This window comes from Bactrocera oleae, chromosome 4 (assembly GCF_042242935.1).
Source record: "Bactrocera oleae isolate idBacOlea1 chromosome 4, idBacOlea1, whole genome shotgun sequence".
In the NCBI taxonomy this organism is placed as follows: domain Eukaryota; kingdom Metazoa; phylum Arthropoda; class Insecta; order Diptera; family Tephritidae; genus Bactrocera; species Bactrocera oleae.
In genome coordinates, this window is record NC_091538.1 from 114656 (window position 1) to 140290 (window position 25635).

Genomic DNA, 25635 nt, shown 5'->3' on the forward strand with positions numbered 1-25635 from the left:
ATTAAGATTTTCTATTGTGAACCATTAAATTTTGCAAAGGCGCGAATACAACTTTTGATTATGAATTGGGTCCACCATAGTCATTGACAATAGTAGTTACGGATGTGGAGTGAGCGTTCTGTGAAATTTTAATTTTTGTGGTGGAATAAATTCGAATATTTGTAGAATGTTTAATGTCGATAAAAATAATGAATTGTCTAATACTTTGCATTCAAGGATCCATAGTTCGAAGGGAAAATCTGTGGTGTCGTTGATTGGAGAATATGGCGAAAAGAAAAATTTTATGGAATTGCATAGCTTAATTGAGAACACTGACACATTGACGGTAATTCTATATTGTTTTATTTGAAAATCATTTCTATTAACTAAATTGGTAAGAATATTCTATGTTTAGTTAGTTGCTATTTTAAATTCGAAATTTGGACGAAATGATTTTGTATCGTTTTGGAGTTACATTCTTGAAGGTCTCAGCTTTGGATACAGTAGTTGTCATATCATAGAAAAACGCATTGTTTGCGTGAAACATTTACTAAAAGGTTTGCAACGTGTTGAATTGCGATACAAGCAGACCTACGATTTGATAATACGACTATGTCAGCATATATCAACATTTCCATCTGACCAGTTAATTTATATTCTCGAAGTTTGTATCGATGGAATACGTATGGGTGATCGTAAATATGTGTGGTAAGTCATATATTTTGCTTTGTGAAGTGATGTTCTACATGATTGTGTTTTACAGTTGGAAAGATTTACTACCAGATGTACTGAAAGTTTTAGCTAACCACACACAATTGGCTGTTGATGGCGTACTTATTAAAGGAAGTGAATTTCGTGCAAATACAGTCAATAGTCTGATAACAATGAATTGGCCCATAGAGATTATAACTTCGATTGCGGACATGTTTAGGTAATTAAAAAATAGAAAATTATCTAAAAGCGTATAAATAATTTAGATCTTGTAGGGAACTGAATTTGAAAAGTTCGGAAGTAAATGCCGTTCTTAATAAATTTGGTGGATTGGTCTTATCATTGTCTCCTATTGATTTGCCACCTTTAGCTTTTCAATTATTTTCTATGTGTTCGTCATGTACAGAAGTAATGATATTAGTACTGGCTTTTGACAAATATTTCTACCGTTTTTATTACAAAAAACTGTTTGCTGATATGGAAAGCAATTCATCTGACTACGACTCCATTGGTTTGTTGTTAGAAAATATATAAAAAATAGAATTAATGAAAATTGTGTCTAATGTTGAATAATTAGATACATATTCCGATAAAGAAATGCGTGAGGCCGAGGAGACGGTTTTGCATCATTTGAATTACTGCACACAATATAAAGTAGGGGAAACTCAAATGTCTGCTGTTTTGCGAGTAAGTTTTTTATGCATATTGTTAGAAACAAGGACTGAAATTCTTTTAATAATGGTTTATCAATGATTGTTTTTTTATAGAACTTTAGCTCAATGCCCGACTTAATACTGACTCCTTTTATGCTAAGCTCAATAATAACTTTGAGCTCTGCAAATCGGGAGCCCGAATCACGACGCGTTACCACATCTGTACTTTTAAATTTTCTACGCAGTGTCATACACAGTAACGAGTATGAACAAAAAATGGCAGAATATTCAGCATGGTGTCGGGATACGTTGCTGCGAAAGCAAGTACAGTTGGATTATGTCCTCTCAGTACTTATTGATCAGAATAAAAATGGGCAAGATGTTATTACACCAGGTTTGGTTAATTTAGCTTTTACTTTGCTTAAAACAAAGAACAATGTGCCATTAAACTCGCTGGCTATGAGATTTTTAACTAAATTTATACGCAAACGTTTTGTATTTGGACATGGAATTGTGAAAAAGTTAGCAGAATGGATGATGGTGGAACAAGATCAGTTTCAGTTTGGTGGTAAGAGCCAAACTACACTACTTTACTATAAATGTACATAAAATATAAAATATTTTCTTATGTAGAGTGCTTACTTATGTTGAGTGTTGCAGATACATTCACAGTTTCCGAGTGCATAAAGACTATCAAATATGTAATGGAGTTTTTTTTGTGGGTATGCTAACAAACAACAAACTTATATTATATGTTGAAATATATAAGTGCACTTATGTATTTAAGTTACCAGGTGATCAATCAATGCGAATGATGTCGTTTATACTACCAATACTAAGAATTTCTGCAGTTGTGCGAGACGCGTTCATTGAAGTGCTTCGGAAAGCCATTAATTCAAGGTATTAATCGGGCAAGCTTACATATGTATGAAACTGTTATGTTTTTATGTAACTGTAAGAAGACAAGAGATGTGGTTTGATGGTCCTAAGCTCTTTCAATAATTTTTTTATGAATATTATAAATGCTAATTATGTTTATTTAATGTTTTTTACAGCATGCAACACATTCGAACAATGGCGGTTTATGGTTTTTGTATGATACTTAAGCAGTTGAACAATAGTAATTCTCAACGATCGCAATTAAATGCTTCTAGTTTTTGTACCCAACATAGTATTTCCGCATTTTCATTGATGTCTCAAGTCGCTATTGACAGTCGACAATATCCTTACCATCATTTTGATATGTTAACCCTGGAAATAATGGGACTTCTGAGGAGTTGTTTTGCAAATAATGTAGTTATGAAGAGTGTATTATATGAAAGTATGTTTAATACCAAATAATATGCAAATATGCCTTGTTTGTGTATTAACATTTATTTTTATTTTTTTTATTTTAGACTTGCAGCGTGCTGTAGAATTAAATCCAAAACTTGTGCCGCATGTGCTTCAATTTATTGACTGGCATTTTCGTTCGTTCTTTCGGGTTCCCAATGCCACAGATGTTGAAGGGAATTTCTGCGTGATGTTTGATAAAGTTGTGCGGACTTCCTCAGTGAATGCGTACGAATTACAAATTCAAGACAATCTAGGTCTTTTAGTACAGTTTGTTAGCCATTGTTTAATTAAGCTTGAAGGATTCGAAATCGGATATGATGTTAGAGAAATAAAACGATTGTTGCGTTTAGCTGTGGACAAAGTAATTACCAAGGAGTTGCAGTTCGAAGAAAAGGTAAATGTGAGTGAATAAGATTAATTGTAATTGAGCTTGCAAATCTCTTTATATATTATATATAAACAGATTTTTCAGATTGAAATTGTTTTACATTTTTAGGATGACAACTGGCAACCTAAAAAGAGCGTTATATTAGAAATACAAATAAACTTTTTAGAAGGTTTAATGGCGTATTCTTTACTTACTGCAAATTCAAATAATGACACAATTACACATATTTTGCCATTATTCAAAATACACTGCAGGGTCAGTGCGACGTACAGGGTTAGTTGTTTGATATCCATACATACACTTATGTATATTGTATTATATGCATCCTCTGAACAATATATATGTCTCTTATTTATTTATTTATTTTTACAATGTTGAAGTCTTTTACGAGCATATCAAGGAAACAATTACAAAAAAATAATAAAATCAATAATGCTGATGGATCTACAATGAAGAATATAACCATTAATGGTGTGATAGTAAAAAACTTCAATTGCACAAGTTTGGGAAATATTTGGGATTTTAATGTAATTGAAAAGTTTCTGCGACTTTTACATGAGTAAGCGAAATATTGATAAAAGAGGTACAGTTCTCTGCTATATTGTATATATTTTATTTATAGGGATGTTGTGCCTTTCGCTACAAGTCATAATACAGACGTACTTCGCTCAAATGTAGAATTTGTGCGGTACGTGTTAGAAATTACTGCACAGAAGGTAGCAGCTCTACGTGATGAACCAGAACATAAACAATTAGCTCACAGTAAGCGCACTTTGAAATATCTTACAGACTTAACAAAAGTTGTTTACGAACGTTGTATTCGTCGTTTGGGAGACGTATGGTCCAGCTTTGATAAAAACACGGCTGCTTTATCTGCCGAATGCTTTCAGCAGTGCATACAAACTGCAAACGTAATTTATAAGAAACAATTTGTTGAAATATTCTTAAAAGGTTTCGGTGAGTCTATCGATTAGCTTGTTGAATTTCGTGGTTAATTTTTATATATGTAGATTTTCATTCAATTAATAACTTTAAACAATCCCCTGAGATTTTACAAACCATAATCGACGACTTTATGGAAGAGGAAGATTCTCCAGATACATTGAATCAGAGGGGTTATAGCCATGATGACAATTCTGATCGCAAAAGAATATTACAAGCTTTGCTTCAGAGTCTTGAAGTGCTTTATGATAATTTTTCATTTACGGATCGCTTAACAATTGAGTCATATAAATGGTTACTGAAATTCTGCAAATGCAATGTTGTAAAGTCTGAAAAATTGAGCTTAGTGCATAAACTGCTATTTACTCAACGACAGAAAACACACTCCGGCGCCTTCTTCAACACAATAGCTCTACAATTATGCACCATTTGGGGTGCTATATCTGACGAGTTTTACGACAGCGAGGTAAGTAGATATGTTATGTACATATGTCTTTGTTACTGACATTGATTCATTCCTTAAAACTTTTGGTTAGTGTCCTCCGGCCTTTATTCTAAAATCGTTGACAATGGAAAGTGCAAAACCATATTTCTTATATCTATGTCAGGTATTACGAAAACAAATAGATGAAGTAGAACACTTCATTCTCAAAGCAAATAATTTAAACTTCAAATATCGCATTGTAACTGAAGATGAGCGAGACATGTGTCTTAGTCAGTTGCGTTCAATGGAGCGATCGATATGTTCACAGATGCTTCATATCTCAAATGCATTAAAAAATCTTGTGAATGCTTGCATTCCCTTAGGTTCGTCAATGGACCAGCTTTTGAAGCTCTTAATGCAGCACTATATATGTTTAAAAAACCTTACAAAGCATTACTTAAGTTGTGTTGAGACATCGCAAGTCTGTATGCAATCGACAAAGTAAGTACTAACATATATGTAGTTAACTGAGTTTTGTGTACTATGGTAATAATTATAGATTTGAATTTTTGCTGCGTGCTATTGGCAAACCCCTTCCCACAAATATTTATGCTCTTATTTCATACATTGAAGCAAACGTTATCGATAAAGACCAAGAAAAACATTTGAATCCGGAAGCAGACGGTGCTAAAATATTGCGAGAAACGAAGTTTATACCAAAAGTGGTATTACATCTAGAGTCCTTTAATCGTTTTGTGATAATTTTATCGAAGAAAACAAATAGCTGCATATCCAATTTTCTGCATCAAGGCACTGTTCATGATTTCCGTTTTCGAACACATGCATTGACAGCGGCAGTTCAGCGTACATTTTCGCTTAGCAGTGAGATTTCTGTAGATTTTAGTGTTGAAAGCAAGACGGAAAAAAACTCTAACGAGGAATACCCGGAACTAACGATGAACGAATTGCCCATTGTGTCAAGAAAAATCGGTAAAAAAATCGTAAGAAATGATGAACAATGCAAAAATACAAATGAAGCCGAAGAAACTTTGCAAGGAGCTGTATCTAAATCAGTTTCGATCGCGATTTTGAATCATTCAGCTACTGGTCGAAAATCGTCAAAAAGAAAATTACGCAGTTGCGATAACGACAATTATGGAGAGTTGTTCAGTTTTGATACCGTAGATAGTGCGGCACGCTCCTCTTCAATACCAGACAATGTGGAGGTCTTAGAATATGAAAGCAATCAAGAATCCGCCTCACAGTTGTTTAAAAACTTAGCAAAGATCAATAAGAAAGCTAAGAAAAGAACGCTTACCGATATTGATGATAATGCTGTGGTGAACGCAGGAGTTATAATTCCACCTAAAAAACGACGTGGTCGTACGTTAAATAAAAAATAAAATGTAAGACAATTTCTTAAACACCGTTTTTTAGTACATGGAATGTATCTGTAAAATATAAACATTTGTTTGTAATAAAAATATTTTTCTTAATTATATGTCGATATTTATGCTAGAAAGCAAAAGAATATTACAATTTTGATCATTAAAGAGTAATTATAATAACATAAATGATCTATTGTAATTATAGAGTCTGTGAAGACGTATCAAATTTATATTTAAACGGTAACAATTTTCCCTGTGTTGAGTTGGGGTGAAAGAATTTCCTATGGTGTAAAAAGAATTCACATTTTGCTGTACCAAATGGAAAGTAAAATTTTGACAGTTCAAGTTCAACACACGCAATTGCGTCGTTTGAATGTTTACTTTGTTATTTAAATGATTAAATATATTCGAAAAATGAATGAAATGAAAAGCAAATACTTTGCTTGCTAAAAACAATATTAAGGAAACTAGAAAAAAATCATAAACTTGAATATTTGTTATTAATTGAGAATTTTAGGTCACGTGCTAGGCTACTACGACGTTACTTGCATTCGAGGGCCATTCATCCGCTGAAATGAAACAGGGTATATTCTTTGCACCACTGCGAAACAGTTCTTGCTTTATGAGGCGGGGCAGAATCTTGTTGAAAGCAGTATGATCTATTGCCAAACATACTGGATACATGAGCAGAGAAGTGTCCAAGAAGCACTTCCTCCAAATAATATTTTGCGTTAATTTTTACGCCTTGGTCAATGAAAAGGAGAGGGAGATTTCAAGAAATTGCTTTCAAATTGCAATACACTCACACTTCTACTACCACACTCTCACTTTTCGAACTTGGAAGCGGTATTGATATCAATTTTCGCATTCAGGTCGAGTAGCAAGTTGACAAACAAGTTCGAACAGTGGATCACATAGTTTTGCAAAGAAATGACATGCAATTGTTGGGAATATGAATATTTCGTTATATTAATGGATTGATATCAATTTATAAGTATATCAATCCATTTTATTATAAATTTCGAGCAACATTTTCAAGAATTTTAAGCGGTTTCCATGACAACGGCAATTTGAAACTATTATTGCTTGCAGCCTAGGTAAGGTAAGTAAAATCAATTTTGACAAGTAGTTTGTGTGATCAACTTGAAAGGAAGTTCTTCCGCTGTACACACATAATTATATTTTCATATATGTATATGTACAGAAATACATTTACATTAAGATCATAAATGGAAGACGAACTAAACATACATATCTTATTAAGCGTATAGAACACTGAATGAATATGTAAATATCTCTTAAACTACTAAAGTTTTTTTGGCCAAAATGGAAACATTACGATAATTGTTCAAATTAAAACACTAAAGAGGTCAAATTTGAAGGTTACGATTATACAGTACATCCGCATGAGGATCAAATAAATTTCTGACAATGTGATTGTTACCGCTATTTTTAAATGAAAGTTCATATTTAATAAAATATTCGTCACTCTTTTACTATATGTGGTTCATCATATCCCGTTTGGGCGAAGTGAGATTACAACCACCACAACTACATACATATGTGTATACATACGTGTATACACGTGTAGATGGCAGATTAAATTTGATATTGTCGATACTGATCGCTACTTTCGCCGATTGTAGAACGGAGTGTGTCTTATATACAAAAATTATATTCAAAACTCGGAAACATTACATACCCTTTATTATCAAAATCTTAATAAAATTGATATTTTTAATTCACGAAGTTTTTTTTTCGTTGCGCCTCTGGTTTATTATTTGGTCTTTGTTGAACTATAATTCTCGGCCACCTTAATGAAAACTGATGTCATTCAAACGGGATTTTTGTTACTACTTTTTCTACCAGTAATCTTTATTATTTTTCTAATAGTACGTGACCTATGAGATGAGATAAATATTATGAATATTTTTAGTCAAGTACTTATCCTCAAAACTTTTTAGTGAATGCTCTATGATTGTCCAATAACTAGTACTGTATATACATATCTATAGCAAAGTTACACATGTAGGTAAGTCGTAATTCCTATATATTTTATTTTATCTTAGTAAAAAAACTTACTTGATGTGCAAAACTTATACTTTGCAATATTAGGTGAAAGTGTAATATACCATGCGTTGAATAATTCGCTTATCCTGTAATTTCTCGCCGCCAAACCTGCCATATACCTTACTCCCGATTCAGCAGTTGGTTGACTTTATTCCTGAACATTCCTTAAGGCAATCATACATTACATTTGAGATTTTTTGTGTAATCTTGTTTTAGTAATGTGAACACATCCACATTTTATGGGTGTTCAAAAAGTTAATTAGATAAACGACTGACTGACTTTCGCAGTTTGCTGTTTGTTTTATTGCGCTTAGCTAAAAGTAATTTGGTTAAATTTGATGAATATTCCCAAGCAATTCGACTTTACTTATTTTTGAAAATTAAATGAGGAAATCAAGAAGAACATTTGGTTAAAAATGTTCGCATAACCACTCTGAAGTTAACACGTTGGTCATCCGAAATTTAATTTTTTTGTAGCTTGCAATAGAAAAGTCTCTAAATTATAGCAATTCGCAGTTTTGTGGCTTTTCGTAGACTTTTTGATGAGTGCGTGTTAAGGTTTTATTACCTGAGAATTCGTATCAAATTTCCTTGCTCAACACGAAGTGTTTACTCGCTTGAAACAATCAAACTTATTTTGTACGTAATACACAGCTCATGATTGAATGCAATTTGAAAAGAAAAACGCACGTATGTTCATACATATGTATATTACAAAAGTGTTAGATATAAAAAATTGTTTAAAGATGATAGCTCTACAGTTTTACAGTTGACTACATAAAAGAGGAAAAAGTCAACCAGAGAATCGGAAACCTCTTTATTAGGCTATGCGGCTTAGACCAAGGTCTAGACCAATTTCAGTCATGCTAAACGCGAAACCACATTTCGTTTAAGAAAACATCTCTGCTTAATTTCTTTCAAATATCTCACATATTTATCTACATAAACGATTTAAAATCTGCTGGGAAGTCGGAAATCACTATATCTAATATATTGGGGCAAGGGGACGATCTTGCCTGATTGCATTAATTTTTGCCATTACTCGAAAACATGTTTCCACGAAATTTTATGAAGATTACTCGCACACTGAACTATTTATTCGACATAAAGTCTGCTAGAATAACAAAAATCATTATTTAATGTTAATGGAAACTGGGGTAATACGTGAACCGACTTCACACATTTTCGGAATTAAGCTGTAGCATATCCAACATTAGGCTTTGATTTAAGCTAAGATATTTTTCATATTAGCCAATAAATTTGTACGGTGTAAAGCCAGTCGGAAGTTTCTGTATCGGATTTTCGGGACTTTGGAGTAGTATTGACACGATTTGATAAATTTTTATCAACACACACTATTACCAGAAAATTATCCTCTCTGAATTTCATTGAGATAAATCACATATTGACCAATATATGCAGTATAAAGTCAACTTGAAGTTCAGAAATATGATCTATATGAGGGTTAAAGGAAGTATTGACTCAAACGGACCGTTTTTGAAGCAAAGGAACACTATTAACTAACACAAAATTTTCAGTTTTGCAACTATACTCTGTTTCAACATGTTGCGAGAGTATTATAAATAGCGTACATTTATGTACATGAATATTACATACAATATGTTCAAATTTTTTACAGGCTCACTGTTTTGTCAAACAGCAAAAGTTGCCAAAAAATTGACTTAATCCATTGACTTATCAGTTTTGTTTTTGCAAACTTTAGGCAGAGAATGTAAAATATAGAGAAGGTCCAACTACGGACCAGCATCTACATTCTCTGCTTTAGGTTTGAAATTTGTTTATGCTTCATTTATGCATTGTTTACAAGTTTTCCTTATTTTGATTAATTTATGTTTTGATGGAAACATAATACATCGGGATATAAAATCTCACTGATTTTTGGCAACTATATTGATTATAGTTTAACACTTAAAATTTGTAAATAATAATTTTTCGTTCATGTTTAGAACATTTATATTGAAGCCATCCAGAGTCCCTATAAAAACTGTAACATACTATTTTCGTTTTGCTGATTTAAGTATATTCTCCATTTTGAAAAACATTTGTTTTCCTGCTGTCAAAACTAGTTTTAAAGCCAATAAAAAATGGTGGCTATGTATGATTGATTATTAATTAGTTTCGTTTGCATTTTATGCTTAAGACAATTATCAGTATATGAAAAAATAATAGTCAAAAATGCAGTAGCTTTGCATCAACAGATATAATGTGCATACAGCGATCGGGTTGTATTACTTCGAGTATTCAACACATAAGTGATGTCAACTGCTTCCCACCTTCCCACCGTGGAACAATCGTGTCTTTTTGCAATGGGGAAATGTTTTCAATCATGTGGCTGACCTTTACTTGGTACATGTATGTGTATTTATCGCGCACATTCCAGCTTGTCACGCAGTGCGTATAGGACTTCTCATATAGATATCGTCGGCTTCAATCTATTTCCGGAATATCATCAGTTACGAATGAAAAATCCCCTATTGACCTGCATATACCAGTACATTTCAATTGGGCTGGGTTTTGATATCATATGCACTTAATGTTATGTACGAGTATAATACATTGAAACTCAAACACTGAAATATATTTTCGTGGAAAATAACTAAAACCCTATGGAAACAAAAAATTAAGCCTACTTAAAAGTATGTAATAAGAAGCGAAACAAAACTTGATGAAGCTTTTGTAATATTATATAATATATTTTTGGCAGAGGTCGACTCCTTGCACATTACGTACATATAACTAAAATACTACCATACTCGTTTTATATAAATAGGTATGTAGAACAGAGTGGAGGTGCAAATTAATGGGCGTTACTGGCAACGAAATATGTACTAAATAAAAAACTGAGGAAAATCTCAAAAGAAACCCTAGCAACGCCTAAAAAGTTAAGTGTACTTTTGGTGACGGAAGTTGGACATTAGGTATTCGTTTGAAGGTGTCCATTAATAGCAAAAGTATGGTCTTATGTACATACTATAGAAGTATGTACAAACATGCATCACATCAACTATATAAAAACCACTAGGGCAGAATTAAAATGGTAAAAAATGTGAAATGCTTTTAATTTCATTTATTAATTTGCCTACAAAGTATCGTTTGCTTTAATTTGCGGTGCGGGTGCAGACACGCGCGAACAACAGGATCAAGAAAAAAGCGTTGATGAATGTTTTTGAGTGCGCGAAAACTGAAAAAATTAATTGTAAGAAAAAGAAAATGGGTGATGGGATGGATCCTGCTTGTAATTTGTATGTGTTGGCGGGTTGTTTTCCAATGGTAGGTGGTTGGTTGGTTTTGTTCTAAGCGTGGCAAAGTGTACTTATGAAAAAAAAATTATTCTTTGCCTGTGAATTTTGAATAAGTATGTAACGTAAACAAAAAAATACTTCTCTTTATCTTTTGTTGCTCCAAGGAAAATATTGTGTATGTACATACATATGTATAAGCTCGTAATTTTTTGAAACTTTCCATTTACTTTCAAGGAATTTCTCTCATATTATAGCTACTCTTTTCATCTAAAATATCACATAAGAGGCGGTCAGAATATATTGAATACGCGTCATGGTTAATGAAGTATACACACTCGTATTAGTAAAGCGTTTAATGTACCTCAGCTTCAAAAACTCCAGATTTTTTTCAAATTAAAATTAATAATATTTTCTACTTAATATAGTGATTTTCTTTATTCTGGTTGATTAGTATTATCTCATAAATATCGGTCGATTTTCGAGATTTAGACAGCACATCGAACTGTGGTGCTGATTGAAACTTCCCGACACGCATATAGATATTTGGTATGAAGACTGGCTTTCAAATATGTTAATATATTAAAATGAAAATAAGCGTATGCACAACACATTACCCAGTTTGTGACTAATAAACTCCATAACTTTCTCGAATGGCAGGGTTCGTCTATCGACATATTGACATGATCTTTTCGAATTAGTAGTTAGCTTAATCTCAAATAGATCAACGTCCTAATGCCTAATATTATTAATATAATTATAAGAGTTACGTAGATTAAGAAAAGAAGATAAGAAAAGTTTATGAATCCTCCAAAAATTTTATGTACATAAGTAGTGTTTACATATGTTTATAATATAAAATATATGAGCTATAAGTATGCTATTAACTTTGCAATTTATATTTCCTTCACTATTCGTCCTAATACATATTGCAGAAGCAATTTCATCATATACATTTTTAATAGACTGAATTACGTGGTTAAATATCGTTTTCAGTGTTATTTGATATTTTTAATCTTTTAGTGTACACATGTTTATATCTAAATCAATATTTATATGCTTATATAAGCACTCATGTTTTAGTGTTAGTACACATATTGGCTTTCGGTTTTTAAAGCTTGAAGATTGAATGTTTTAATTTATTTTGCACTGCAGGGAACAGTGGCGGATCCGAATTTCATTGGGGGGTGGTGAATTTTCCTTCCCACCTGCGTGAATCCACCACTGGGAGGGAAATATTGCGGTTATTCCTTTCATCGTAAAATAAAACTAATTGTAATTTACTGAATTTGCCGTTGCAGATATATGTTACTGCTTTGGTTTTGTTTATATATAAAACCAATGACTATATAAAATAGTTTTCTAATTTGTATTTATGCACTTGTATTTCTATAATTTCATTTTAGTTACAAATTTTATAAATTCTATTTGCATTTTCACATACTCGTACATAGTCCAAAAATTATTATTACATTCCTTAATTTATTTAGTATTCCCTACAGATGTGTGCATATTCTTATATTTGGTTCAAAACACCATTCAAGATGGACAATCATGAGCTCACAAGACTTTCTAAAGCGGTCCGATATTGTTGTTATGGATTATTTTGTATATGGGAAATGCCAAAGAACATAAAAAGTCAAGTAACACGAAAACTATAATTACATTTCGCCTGAAAAATTATGTCAACGGTATTTCGTAGTTAAATCTCAAAAGGAAATTACATACATATGTAAGAATTGGTGAAAATAAAATTATACGTAATATCAACGCACCTTTACGTTTCCTTATTATCATATAATAGATACAAATATACGTACGTGTGTAAATATATGTGAGTAACCGTTTTAGGCTATTATGCTGTAAAGTGTTGAATCGTTGTCCTGTGTATTCAGTACACATAAATAATTCTCATAAATACAGCAAAAGATATTCCCGCATGCGGAAAATATTCTAAAATTTCATGAATAATATGAGAGTGCGAAAAAAGTGGACAGAATGAAAAAAAAATTATACAACATTTGGAATCAATCAAAACTCAATACAATTGCTAAGAATCCATCTCAATCACAAACAGCAGATTAGTATATGTTTGGTGAATACATATGCAAAACTCTAGTTGTTGAGTGTTAACGACATTGGGATACCAATTATAATCCTGCTTTTGAATACGTAACATTGAAATGGAAATATGGTCTGCTGGGGTTGCTGAAAATTTGACCTCCCATATTGACCTCATCGTTGCGTTGGTAAACTCATGGACTCGACAAACTTGTTCATTCCTATTTGCTCGTACATTTAGAAATAGATATGTATGTACGGTATATACATACATACATACTTGCATATGTACATATGTTTTGAAGTTAACATATTTGATTTTTTAATACTTGGGTGAAAATTGGAAATCATCCAGGATTGTGTATGTCAATCTTTAATTAATTTGGTTAGTTCTTTTTTTCAATACTTTACAAATTTTAACTTTAAGTTTACTGAATACAATTATTCATTCATTAATAAATAGATTGTTAAACCATGTTTTATTGCTAAGTCATACATCTTCTATAAAATAACTTTTCGATTTATTGACTGATCTTGAAAAGCACCTTGATTTTTATTCAGTATATATATCTATAGATTCATAAATGTACAAAAGTATAAATAAAATGTGACTGTACAAGCTGCATTGTGGTTCAAATAATGAAAAAGGAACTTCAGGCTATCTTGAATTATCATTTTTTAGTGAAATCTTTGATGTTTAAATTATACGGTCAGAACTGAAATGTGTAATTGAAAACGATTTCACGTTACGTATTGATATTTAGTGTTTGGGGATCCAAGACTTTTTTATTTAAAACAACTTTTAACCTATTAATAAAACTTTATCGACACTAAAAAATTGTGAGATAAAATATTTTAAAAAGGAATTAGAATTTATGGTTTTCTGGGTTCATCCTAAGAAGCTACAGCACCAACTCAAAAATATCAAGTTTACAATTACTCATAACATGTTTTACTTCGAATAAAAAAATTTGACATGTATTTATTGTTCTAGATATATCTATATTTTATGGTTTATGCTCTTACTATTATATTCTGTGAATCAAGTTGCTAGAGTATGCAAATTAAAAAACCTTTAGGGACTCAACGTTGCGTCTTTTTCTACTAATTTTAATGCCCTAAAATACTTTAAGTCGTCTGCATCTAGTAGGAAACCAAACTATGTACAAGTACAACAACATCAATGTGATTGGAAGTTTTCAAAGCACTTGCACGCAACATGCACACAGGACATAACTTTTGCCTAGTACTTGTTTACTTAAATTGCTATATCATTAGAAACTCATTGAATGTAGTTGATAAAGGGAAATTTTTTTGGTACAAAACTTGTGCTGATTATAGAAGCAAGAAATGGTAAAAATATTGTGTACAAATATTTGCGGTTTCAGCTTTGAGTAGAGTACTAGGTTTCTATCAAAACAAGTAAATATGTTTCACTGTATACTTCAAATACCTACTAAGTAAAAATAAAAAATACCCTGCAAAAAATGTGACGGAATGTGTTTGAAAAGATAGTAAAAATTACACAAATATAAAATAGTTATGTCTGTACAAGCATTAACTTGTGTAAAAAATATGAATATCCTATCGGAACAAGGGTATGCGTCTTCCTTGATATTATTAAGAGATTGATATTGCAATTGGACGGAATGAAACCAGAGCCACATGTGGAATTCGAGAATACATAAATCGCTATAACTCAGTAACCTATTAAGTGGGGTTCCACAGGCTTTGAAAAGTGATGCCAACTACTTAACATAGAATTCCAGCATTTTATGTATTACCATAAGAGTTTTTATTATAATGTATATTAAAACAAAATTAGTTCAATAACCTAGGTTGTATGTCTCAAGAAAATTATTTTAAATACATCGTTATATTTTTATATAAAAATATCATTTTCCCCACTACACATATAGGGGATGAGTAGAAACTAAATGCTTCCCAATAATATTCTTGGGGACTAGTTGCGCTTAATAAATTCGAGTGAGTGAGAGTGATCCTATTTTCAAAGGCTACTCAAAAAATTTGTTGCTGGGTATATACATATGTACATGCATGTATGTATGTAGATAAATTGTATTTACATTTAGTTAAGTTTGCAATTAAAAATTTCCAATTCACTTCCTTTAAGAAAATTTCGGTGGCAATGGAATCAATATTTTACCACATCTTATATTTAATAAATATTAATTATAAACAAACTTTTATTTGTTAATTCAGAAAGATATTTTTTACTACGTATGTATGTACAAAAGCTTTTTGGATATGAGTCAAGATTCCTAAACAGGAGGAGAAGGTTTAAGTAGCAACGACAATATCAAGGGGTCTTTAGAATATCTTACACATAAACAGTACAGAGTTAAAGATTGCGCTGGCTAAGGTTTTTGGATTTTTTTTACTGAGTGTGTCGCTTGTACTGATGCGGTATGATTATTAAAGTAAAGTTATGTGGTAAACGTCTTATAATTTTACATCTGTTGCGTAAACATATACGTACATATATATATTTACAAAAGTACATATGTATGTACAAACATAACCAGAATTACAAGGACGAAATTCAATTATCACCCATTTTTGTTTTCGCAATTTGAGATATTTGGCACGTTTTAACATTGACAGTATTTGTTTGCTGTTCGTGGATGCGTAGAATCCAAATTTAGTTTATTTTGTTTTTCCGCATTATGCTCTCAATCTGTTGTTTTCATGTAAGATTTACCTTTACCATGGCAATGTGTATTTCCGAATGCTTCAAAAGCTGGAGAAGTACGTTTATATATTCAGCTACAAGTTGTTTGAATATTCAAGTAATTAAAACTGTTGTTATTGCATCTTATATTAATTTATTTCTTTATTTCAGTTATTTATATTTCGGAGATTAGAAACTAATGTTAGCAAAGGGAAAATTGTTGCTAAGCTAATTAGAGAATAGCTAATACAAGTATATATCCCACTCATATAGGGTTGTCTTAACTATATTATTCGAGAAATTTCCACGACTTATATTATAGAAAGTATGAAATGTTTAGCTGCTCCGGAATTAACCCTTTAACAATTGTTTTTTAATATAATATTTTAAATTTTATTATATTCAATAATTACAATAACCTTTTAAGCTTCTTATATGAACAGGAAGATGTAGTGTAACGTAGACGAAGAAGCTTCAGACATGTCAGAATACTGCACTTTGGACTATCGTGGGATGCCTCTTGATGTCTCCGGTCAAACAATTGCATAGCAAAGGCCGTGTGTTTCCGGTTAAGGAATACAACGAGCTCCTTTCCAAACAGGTTTCTTCTGGGTACTGTAGCAGGTTATACTCCTACTTATCCAAAATTGACCCCGACATACTAAATATACATATGTGCAGTACGTAATGTGTCCCCGCATCACACTAACCACCTCTTTACATGTCCAACGAACCCCACTCATCTAAAACCCTTCGCTCTATGATCCGACCCCATCGAAACAGCACGTTTCATGGGCCTACTGTTACATGACTTCGACGACAATCAATCTGAACCTTACCACCCAAGAGGGGATAAGATAACTGCCACAACAACGACAACAACAAGATATATATATCAATTCCGGTTTTTATTAATCAACAATCGTTACGTAATCAAATAATAGCTTTATTCCTTTGAATCTTTAATAATTAAAAGTCATAATATCCCGCATCTCTTTTCTATACATTCTGCTTGTTCCCTTATAAGACCCATTATTTTTATTGAACGCTTGTTATGGCATTTTAGCTTACGTTCGCTCAATTGCCTGCTTTTAATATTATTAACTCTAGTGTTTTTTTGTCTGACATGCATATGCATTACATTAAGCAATTTCTGTAGCATTTTGTACTAATATACGAGAGCTATGACATTTTTTGTCAATATTTAAACAAAGTTATGGAATGATAATGGCGGCGGATTGAAAAACTCATAGAATACAGTTAGTTCATTAACAAATGTTGGGTGTCCTGTTACATACTTTCAATAGACAGGTAAATGTTTACGCACATCTGTTAAAAGGGACAGTTATATTCGGATTTTGAGGAGATATTGTGTAATTTCATTCTTAAATTAAAGGCAGTGAAGCATGGCTGGACAATAGGGATGCAGTACCGATGAACTGAGAAAAATTCAATGCACCTGGTTTCGCTCAATTTACTCCGCTTGGTAATTGTTGATTCTGCCAAGTGGTATCGTGTTTTAAGTCCAAACAAATTTTTTAAAACATTAGGAGACATGTAGAATATAACATTGAGAAAAAGTAAATGTTTAATAAATAAACTTATTTATCGTTTCTTGGTGTAAGCTCTGGTAGAATTGTACACAAATTGTTGGGATACGTCAAAAATAAGAGTTACCTTTGAAGTCTCTGAGAGTTGCATAAACTCAGTAATGAACTATGTTATAAAGCTTAAAAAAGAAATTATTTATTGAGTTAGAGATATCTATAAAGCATAGAACACAACATACAAAATCCGTCCGTATGTCCTATACCAAATATATTGTACTAATGTTTGTTTCTCTGCTCTATCAAAATGTATAATATCTTTATCGTAATATGTGTTGGTATCAAAACTGAATGAAAACACTACAGATGTCGGTAAAATTATACGATCCTATTTATCTTAGCATAACGTGACGTCGCATCATACTTTCTACAAGCACTAATATGATAAGTATACCTATTTTTGTTAGTTAGGTAGATTTTATATTAGATACGAAGTATTAAAATTTACAAAAATTTAATTTGACACCGAATGATCGGACCGGTGAACTTTTGTTTAATAACGAATGTTTAGTTTTATACACGCAATAAACTTAGTAGAAGCGAGTGTTTAGTTAAACATACCTAGTCATTTCAATTTTGAACTAGTATATGAAATAAATGCCACGTTGAGAAGTAATATTTATTGAAACTTAGGTACACATATTACAAATACTTTAATTTTAGTTTTCTATTCATTCGTTTAGAGATTGACACATACTACGTGGTTTACATGCGTTGTATTATAACTTGTATACCTACATAAATGTACATAGGTACTTACTTAGCTGACATAAACATTTAGAATCTACTTTTTCGACATTTATATAGAAGAGTGAAGATAATAACGGAATGCATTAACTTTTATAACCAAAAATACCGAATTGAGGAGTGTACATGTGAGTCGGCCTAATGCAATAACAGTGTTATCCAAAAATATGAATAAGTAAAATATTTGTAGACGTAAAATAAATATGAGTGTAATCAGCGCATGTGAGTTTTTTTTTAATAGGAGAACATGAGCGTTCAACGAATTCAAAGTGGATTTAATAACTTGAATTATGTTTTAAAATATTCTCTGGGAAATTTATCTGTATTTAGTATAAATGCTCCTTTTTATACTGTTGCAACATGTTGCTACAGAGTATAATAGTTTTGTTCATATGTGGGTTGTTTGTATCATATAACACTAATCGAGATAGATAAGGAGGCATGTATGTTTATGTATATAAATAATCAGGATGGCAAAACAAGTTGAATTCCGAGTGACTTTTAAGGTATGCCATCTCAAGTCTAAAAGTTGTCAAAATCGGACCATATTTATTCAAGCCATCAGATACCGTAAATGTGGACCCCATTGCCTATGGCTCACATTTTGGCGAAAATATCGGTCAATATGTAAGATATATAATTTAAATTCGGGAAAAAAATTATTTTTGATAATAGTATATCCTTCTACCAAAAATGGGTTGAATCGGGTCAATACTTCCCTTAGCCCTCATATACCAAATATAAAGATTTATACCATATAGTATATTTGTGCCTAAATGAATAAAATCGGGCGAAAACTTGCCTTAGCCCCCATATAACTGATATTCACGATTTTGAAACTTTCAGCTGGCTTTACTATATATATGTTTATATATATAAAATTGCTGGAAAAAAAGTTCTCAAGTATATCTGAGCAATGGCAAAAATTAATGCAATCAACCCCTCCATTTCTATGTGTCCAATGATTTTAGTATAATTTGCGCTGACGGGAAGTAAAATATAGTACTCACAGTTAGTGAGTCTATGGTCTACCAAATAAGTTAATATGATACCAAATTTGATTGTAATCCATTTACGATTTAGTCAAATAGTGAAGTTGAACTTTTTCGCTACATTTGTTAATATAACGTTTTACCAACACCTGAAGGTATTTCCCCGGCTTGGATAATTTATAATCAAGTAAATCGTGATATGTAAAAAAATTTCGAAAGACATTTTTCTTCATACTTACAAGAACATTTTTTGCAATTTCCCGATAAATAGACGATGTAAGAGCAATTCAAAAAGTTCAATTTCAATAGTTTAAGAAAAATATACTAAATATACTAAATATAAACTTATAAATAAGAATATTTATCTATAATAGGTAATTATATCATATAATAAAATGTATAGAAATGTGTCTACAATTTATGTACAATAAATCAGCCCATCTTCAGAAAGTAAACAAACAAACAGAAAGCTTTTGAAAAAAACTTAAAAAAAAACACAAAATCTCTTCCGGACTCTATTTAATAATCGTAATAATCGAATAGATAAATAAAAAAGTAAATAAATATTTGCTAATCACTTTTTATGAGCGGCCATTAAATTTTAATAACACTTTTCACTATTAAACACTTTCTCACTTATTTAAAAAATATATTAAATTATGTTCATCCAATTTCAAAAGTTATGCATTACCCAATCCTAAGGATATACCCAACACTTTTTACTCTTGAACACTTCTTCGAATACCCTTTATATAAGTAGCTCAAAGCTGAAATATTAGGACATCACTATTGTTCTATTCGTACATACCTGATCACATACTTGTCTCTTGATTCCAATTTGCACGAACTTTCGAACAACGAATTTACTCTTCATTTTTAAATTCTACTGCGTTTGCCCGGCTCTCGCTGGCTAAGTGTATATGTATGTATGTGTGCACAAGAGCAGTTGAAAGCGCATGCACTGTTTACTTCCGAAATATAAACAAATAAGGATTGCGAACTCTTAATATATTTCCAAAAATTAATGTTTCCTGGCTCATTTCGAACCAAAATAATTTATTTTTTTCAATATTAATTTACTAATTCAACATTTTCATTTGGTAGCACTGACTAAGCAGCTAATCCCAGCGGAAACTAGCGAGCAGGTACAATTCGTGAACGGAAGCATGGTTGTATGTCGATTTTAAAAAAGCTTAAAATATTTAAAATAAAATTAAAAACTTGGAAAACTTTTGTTTCAAATAATAATAAACAAAAAATTAACTTTTAGCATGTATTTAAAAGTTTTTTACCAATTTTTTTTATTTAAGATTGGAATATAATCGTGTTTCTTTATTCGCTCCGGTTTTAGAATATGATAATCGATATACAACGGAATGAAACAGAAGTAATAAGGTTTTACGCAATTAATTACGGTAAACAGCTAAACTATGTGGATTATCTTCACCTAAAAATATATATAGGTGTGACCTGCAATTTTTTATTAAAATTTTTTATAGCACAGAAAACTGCTGATCGACATAATATTCAACAAATTCCAGTATAGAAATGAAGTAACAGAAATTTATTTGGAATGCCCGCTAACAGATGATCTGGAAAATTTTAATCAATAAATAAACGAAAATAAAAGTTTCCAAACGCTCGGAGCTAATAAAGAAACACGCCACATAATCTTTTATATTAATGATCAACGTAATTTTTATTAAGTAACAGTAAATTATTAGGAATAGATCTTAATTAATGCATAGTAAAGTTTAGTGCTAAAATAAGAATTTATAAAATATTAAAAGTCTAATTTACAATTACTTTTATTATTACAATTACTAGAGTAAACTAAATTACATTATTTTCGAAATTTTTTATAAAGCTAATATTTTTATATCTCTTTTGATATCTCTTGTAAAATATGTGCACCCTGTTTTCAGCGATCTACGTAGTTCTGTCCTAAAAGTGTAAATAGTGTGACATTATTTAATGGCAAAAGAGTAGTGCGGGCGTTCAAATCTCAATATAGGTAACCACGCCTTTCAGCATGTGCGGGCAGTGGCTTAAGTGCAGAAATATGTGAAAACATCAGAAAGTATTGTTTCAAGGGCCGGCTTTTAGTGATGAAATCAATGTTTAAGGGTCGGTTTTTCAATGGTTGCTAACCAGACATTGAGAAAACGGCTCTAAGTAATGTGCCACCCAATAAATGCAAAAAATAAAAATAAGTGCGGGCCTTTAAATTTCGGTGTTATTAACGGGCATCTATCTCTTGCCATGCGTATCTCTGCCGGCGTCGGTAATAACCAAATAGTGTGAATTAAGGTGAGAAAAATAGAAAATGCGCGATAATACAAAATAACTTGAGGTTTTCAGGTAAGTTATCTTCTAAATAAATTTAGAGAAATATCAATTTTCAGTTTTAAAAGCAAATAGTTACTTTTACCGTCTCTATTCAAGTACGTGCACTTTTAATTGTATATAACGTGCGTATGCAAGGCTAATACTTTGATCACAAGGGTATATTATTATCAAAAGAAAAAAACATTTTCCCCGAATTTCAATTATATATCTCACAGATTGACTGATATTTTCGGCAAAAAGTTAGCCTTGTTGTCTGGGGTCCACATCTCCTGGGCTTGAATAGTTATGGTTCGAGTATGACAATGTTTAGACCTGAAATGGCATACAAGGCATCATTCGTGCAAAGTTTTATCCCGATATATTAATTGGTGTTTGATTTGTAAACTGGAAAATAAAAGAATCAGATGAAATTTAAAATTGTGTTATATGGAAAGTAGACGTGGTTCCGATTTGCTCATCGCACTGCGAAATAAGAATGTCATTATAATACTACCTACCGAGTTTGGTTAAAATCGGTCTTGCAGGTCCTGAGATATGCTTTTAGTAGTTTTTAGCAAAATCGATGGGGAGAGGGGGTGGTTATCATCTGAGGCGGGGTCACGCCCAATTTAAAAAGATTTTTCTAACCATTGCTGCCCTTCATTATTGCGATTCGTTGAACCAAATTACAATACTAACCTTTTTATGGTGCCAAGAAACATGTGTACCAAGTTTCATCAATATATCTCAATTTTTACCCAATTTAAAAAGATTTTTCGAACCATTGCTGCCCTTCATTATTGCGATTCGTTGAACCAAATTACAATACTAACCTTTTTATGGTGCCAAGAAACATGTGTACCAAGTTTCATCAATATATCTCAATTTTTACCCAATTTACAGCTTGCACAGAACCCTACATCTAACTTGATCAGTTTGAGGTGATACAAGCAACCGTTAGGTGAACAAAATTATTATACTCTGTAGCAACACGTTGCAAGAGTATAATAATTGAGATACGTACATATTTGTTTAATATCTACAAGGTGCAATTCAAAAGTTTCAGGACTTTTATTAACAAACGAATATTATTTGTTTTTTTTTTTGAAAAATTTATTGGTCGCCTTCAAAATAGTCTCCTTCCGCCTGAATACAACGTTTTGCACGTTCAAGAAAGTTATCAATTGACTTTTTTAGGTAATTTGTCGGTATAGCGTTGAGGATGGCTGTCGTCGCCTTTTGGATGGCGTCAACGTCAGCAAAGCGGTTTGCTTTCATGGCCAAATGTAGTTTTCCGAAAGGGTAGAAGTCGCACGGTGCCATATCAGGTAAATACGGGAGTGGTTGATTGTTAAAATTTGATTTTTGGTCAACTAATCGGCCACATGCGTCGATCGATGAGACGGCGCATTATCGTGCAACAAACGCCAACTTCCATCTTCGCGATATTCGGGCCGAATGCGACGAATACGTGCTACCAAACGCTTCAAAACTACAAGGTAGAATACCGCATTAACGTTTTGGCCGAGTGGAACAAATTCTCTGTGGACAATACCCTTGGAATCATAAAAACAAATCAGCATTGTCTTCACTTTTGACTTCTCCAGGCGCGATTTTTTGGCTTTCGACTCATTTCTCATTTATGTCCTCACGACCACTTTGAAAACGTTTAAACCACTCGTGAATACGGCTACGATAGACAACCATCGCCATAAACTTGTCTCATCATTTGATGAGTTTTGGTAAAAGTTTTACCAAGTTTAAAACAAAACTTAATGTTAGCTCTTTGTTCGATGCTCATTTTCCGACCGACACTATAAATGTGATGTCACATGTAGCGCGATATCTCAGCTGTTATACAAGTCAGCACTGAAGAATACACAATTGAGGGATAACAATTTCAGACAGATGGCGCCACTAGAAGCCGCGTTGCTTAAAAAGTCCTGGAACTTTTGAATTGTACCTTGTACATGTCTATGTATATAATTAAACGTGTGTTCGTTCATGCATACGCATTTTCACACAAGGACTCGACTATATAGGGTAAATAGGTTTGAAAACACGTACATACCATATGTGTATACCATAATATTATTAAAGAATAAGAAAGAGTTAAGAGATCGCACGGAACATGCTATTAAACACAGTTCTATGTGAGCGTTATTAATATTTCGTAATATCGCATTGTACATTAAATCAGTAGAAGGTAATGTCACCAAATTTAACAAATACGAAAGATAACCAGTGAAATGCCTCAATGTATACCATATGTTCTCTAAAGGTGTTCTAATCACTTTCTAACCGTTTTGCGGGATTAAAAGTATAACACGTATATAGTTAGATTAATGTGTGATCATATAGTCATGGTATCGTTATTTTGCTCATTTGTATTCATATACATCTTTGTATATTTAGTTTTCCTATGACAACCAACCGAACGTAACTAAAACTAGTATCGTTTGGATATGAATGATTTATAAATTTACTGTCGCTACATATTGCAGAGAGTATAATAGTTTTGTAGGGCACAATAGACCCTAGGTCGTAGTGCAAACCTTATACAATTTCTATATTAGTATTGTGTACCTAAAATGATTCAAGACAAATAAGAAATTTCATGTCTGCAACTCTGTTACAGCATCTCAGCATCTTGATTTTACAATTTGAAAATTACCATAATCTAGTTTGGTGCTAACAATGAGTCCAGTCTATGCGTTACTCCAGTCTCCACTCCAGTAATATCATGATTTTGTTTTTTGTTGCTGTTGTAGTGGCAAAAAATTCCTGAAGTAATTACTATGAATATTACATGAGACTTCTCAATAAAATTCAGTGGTTTAGGCTTTTCTCAAGCTCCTATATTTCCGTTGCTATTATCTCCATAAAATTAATCGAAAATAGTTCTCGTGGTATTACTACTTGTACTTCGAAACTAAAAATTTGTGATATGTGCCCATACCTCCTCTAGCACTAATATTATGATATACGTTTGTTATGTTGATATCAAAAAAGGTAAATTTGATGTTAAGGACAGATATAGCAATGATGAGTGAAGTGTATTATAAGTTAACGACAGTCTAATTCGTATGCAACATTTTTGCTGATATAGTATAGTAATGAAACTATGGCATATAGTATAAGGTTACGACCGTCTAATTCATATGAAACAGTTTTGCTGATATCTGGAAAATTTCACACACTTTTAGTTCTTAAAAATGGTAACAGTATATAAAGTGCGGCTGTACCCAAAAGCTCTTTCTTACTTGTTAACAATACTCCCTGTCCAAAAAATAGTATATATACATTAAGTTACTTTAATGTGCTACTTCCATGTCATGTGCAACCATATTTATTTGTTTGGTGAGAAATTAACAACTTAATTAATTTCTTGGTCATTTATCTTTTCATTTCTGTTTTCAACACTCGCAAATGTATATATTTTTATATACATGTACGAAATATGTTTGGTATGAACTTTTTCACTATTTTTCTGTTACTTTGGTATTCGAAAGAAAAGTTTAGTTGCATTAGTCGATTTTAGGCGTTTTCTTGTATATATTTTATGCTGTAGCAAAAATTCACTTGGTAGTTTAACTTTAAACGATTTTGGCATTGAATTGCTACATAACTTCGAATTCGACTGGTCATTCACATGACTCGTAAACTGGGGAGTAGGGATCACAAAATCTTTTATTTATCTTAAAGGCATATGTACAACTTTTTTTACTTATAGCATATGAATAAATAAAAGTTGTTTTTTATTTAAATATAATGTATATAATGTTAGGTTAAAATAAATCACAGGAAGTTAATGGAATGGCCAATACTTTGGCTTTATTGATTTGAAAATTTGATGAAGGAATTCTGTGGGTCCAAGTTTCATTCGGCCACAAAAAGTTTATTGCTGATACTCCAAGTTTGGCGATTTCCTTTACGTAGATACGCGTTGTAGAGGTTAATTATGAAATGTACCTGAATGTAGATAATGGTATGGGAAAAATGAGCTCATAGTTTACGTAGAATTTTAAAATCTTGGTCCAGTGTAAATATTTTTATGG

The 25635-nt window shown here is 31.9% G+C and overlaps 1 protein-coding gene across 5 annotated transcripts; it reads left to right on the forward strand.

Annotated features, from left to right (window-relative positions):
- The first annotated feature begins 65 nt into the window (after window positions 1-65).
- On the forward strand, window positions 66-5928 carry FANCI (Fanconi anemia complementation group I). 5 transcript variants are annotated; one of them, XM_014234764.3, is made up of 16 exons: window positions 66-325; window positions 395-687; window positions 743-910; window positions 966-1201; window positions 1268-1377; window positions 1458-1944; window positions 2004-2065; window positions 2131-2243; window positions 2399-2664; window positions 2741-3078; window positions 3175-3339; window positions 3447-3625; window positions 3689-4023; window positions 4077-4474; window positions 4545-4933; window positions 4992-5928. In XM_014234764.3, the coding sequence occupies exons 1-16, from the start codon at window positions 167-169 to the stop codon at window positions 5833-5835; spliced, it is 4542 nt and encodes a 1513-aa protein (XP_014090239.2). In that variant the 5' UTR covers window positions 66-166; the 3' UTR covers window positions 5836-5928. The 5 variants fall into 5 exon arrangements, with proteins under 5 accessions (XP_014090239.2, XP_014090241.2, XP_014090240.2 ...); XM_014234766.3 differs by having other exon boundaries at window positions 2741-3072; XM_014234765.3 differs by having other exon boundaries at window positions 1458-1911; window positions 1977-2065.
- The last annotated feature ends 19707 nt before the right edge of the window (window positions 5929-25635 follow it).

Bases quoted from the DNA above. Each gene is read 5' to 3' on its own strand.
- FANCI (XM_014234764.3), top strand. From the start codon at position 167: ATGTTTAATGTCGATAAAAATAATGAATTGTCTAATACTTTGCATTCA. The intron at 4,024-4,076 runs GTGAGTCTATCG...TTATATATGTAG, and splicing joins AATATTCTTAAAAGGTTTCG to ATTTTCATTCAATTAATAAC. The intron at 4,934-4,991 runs GTAAGTACTAAC...TAATAATTATAG, and splicing joins GTCTGTATGCAATCGACAAA to ATTTGAATTTTTGCTGCGTG.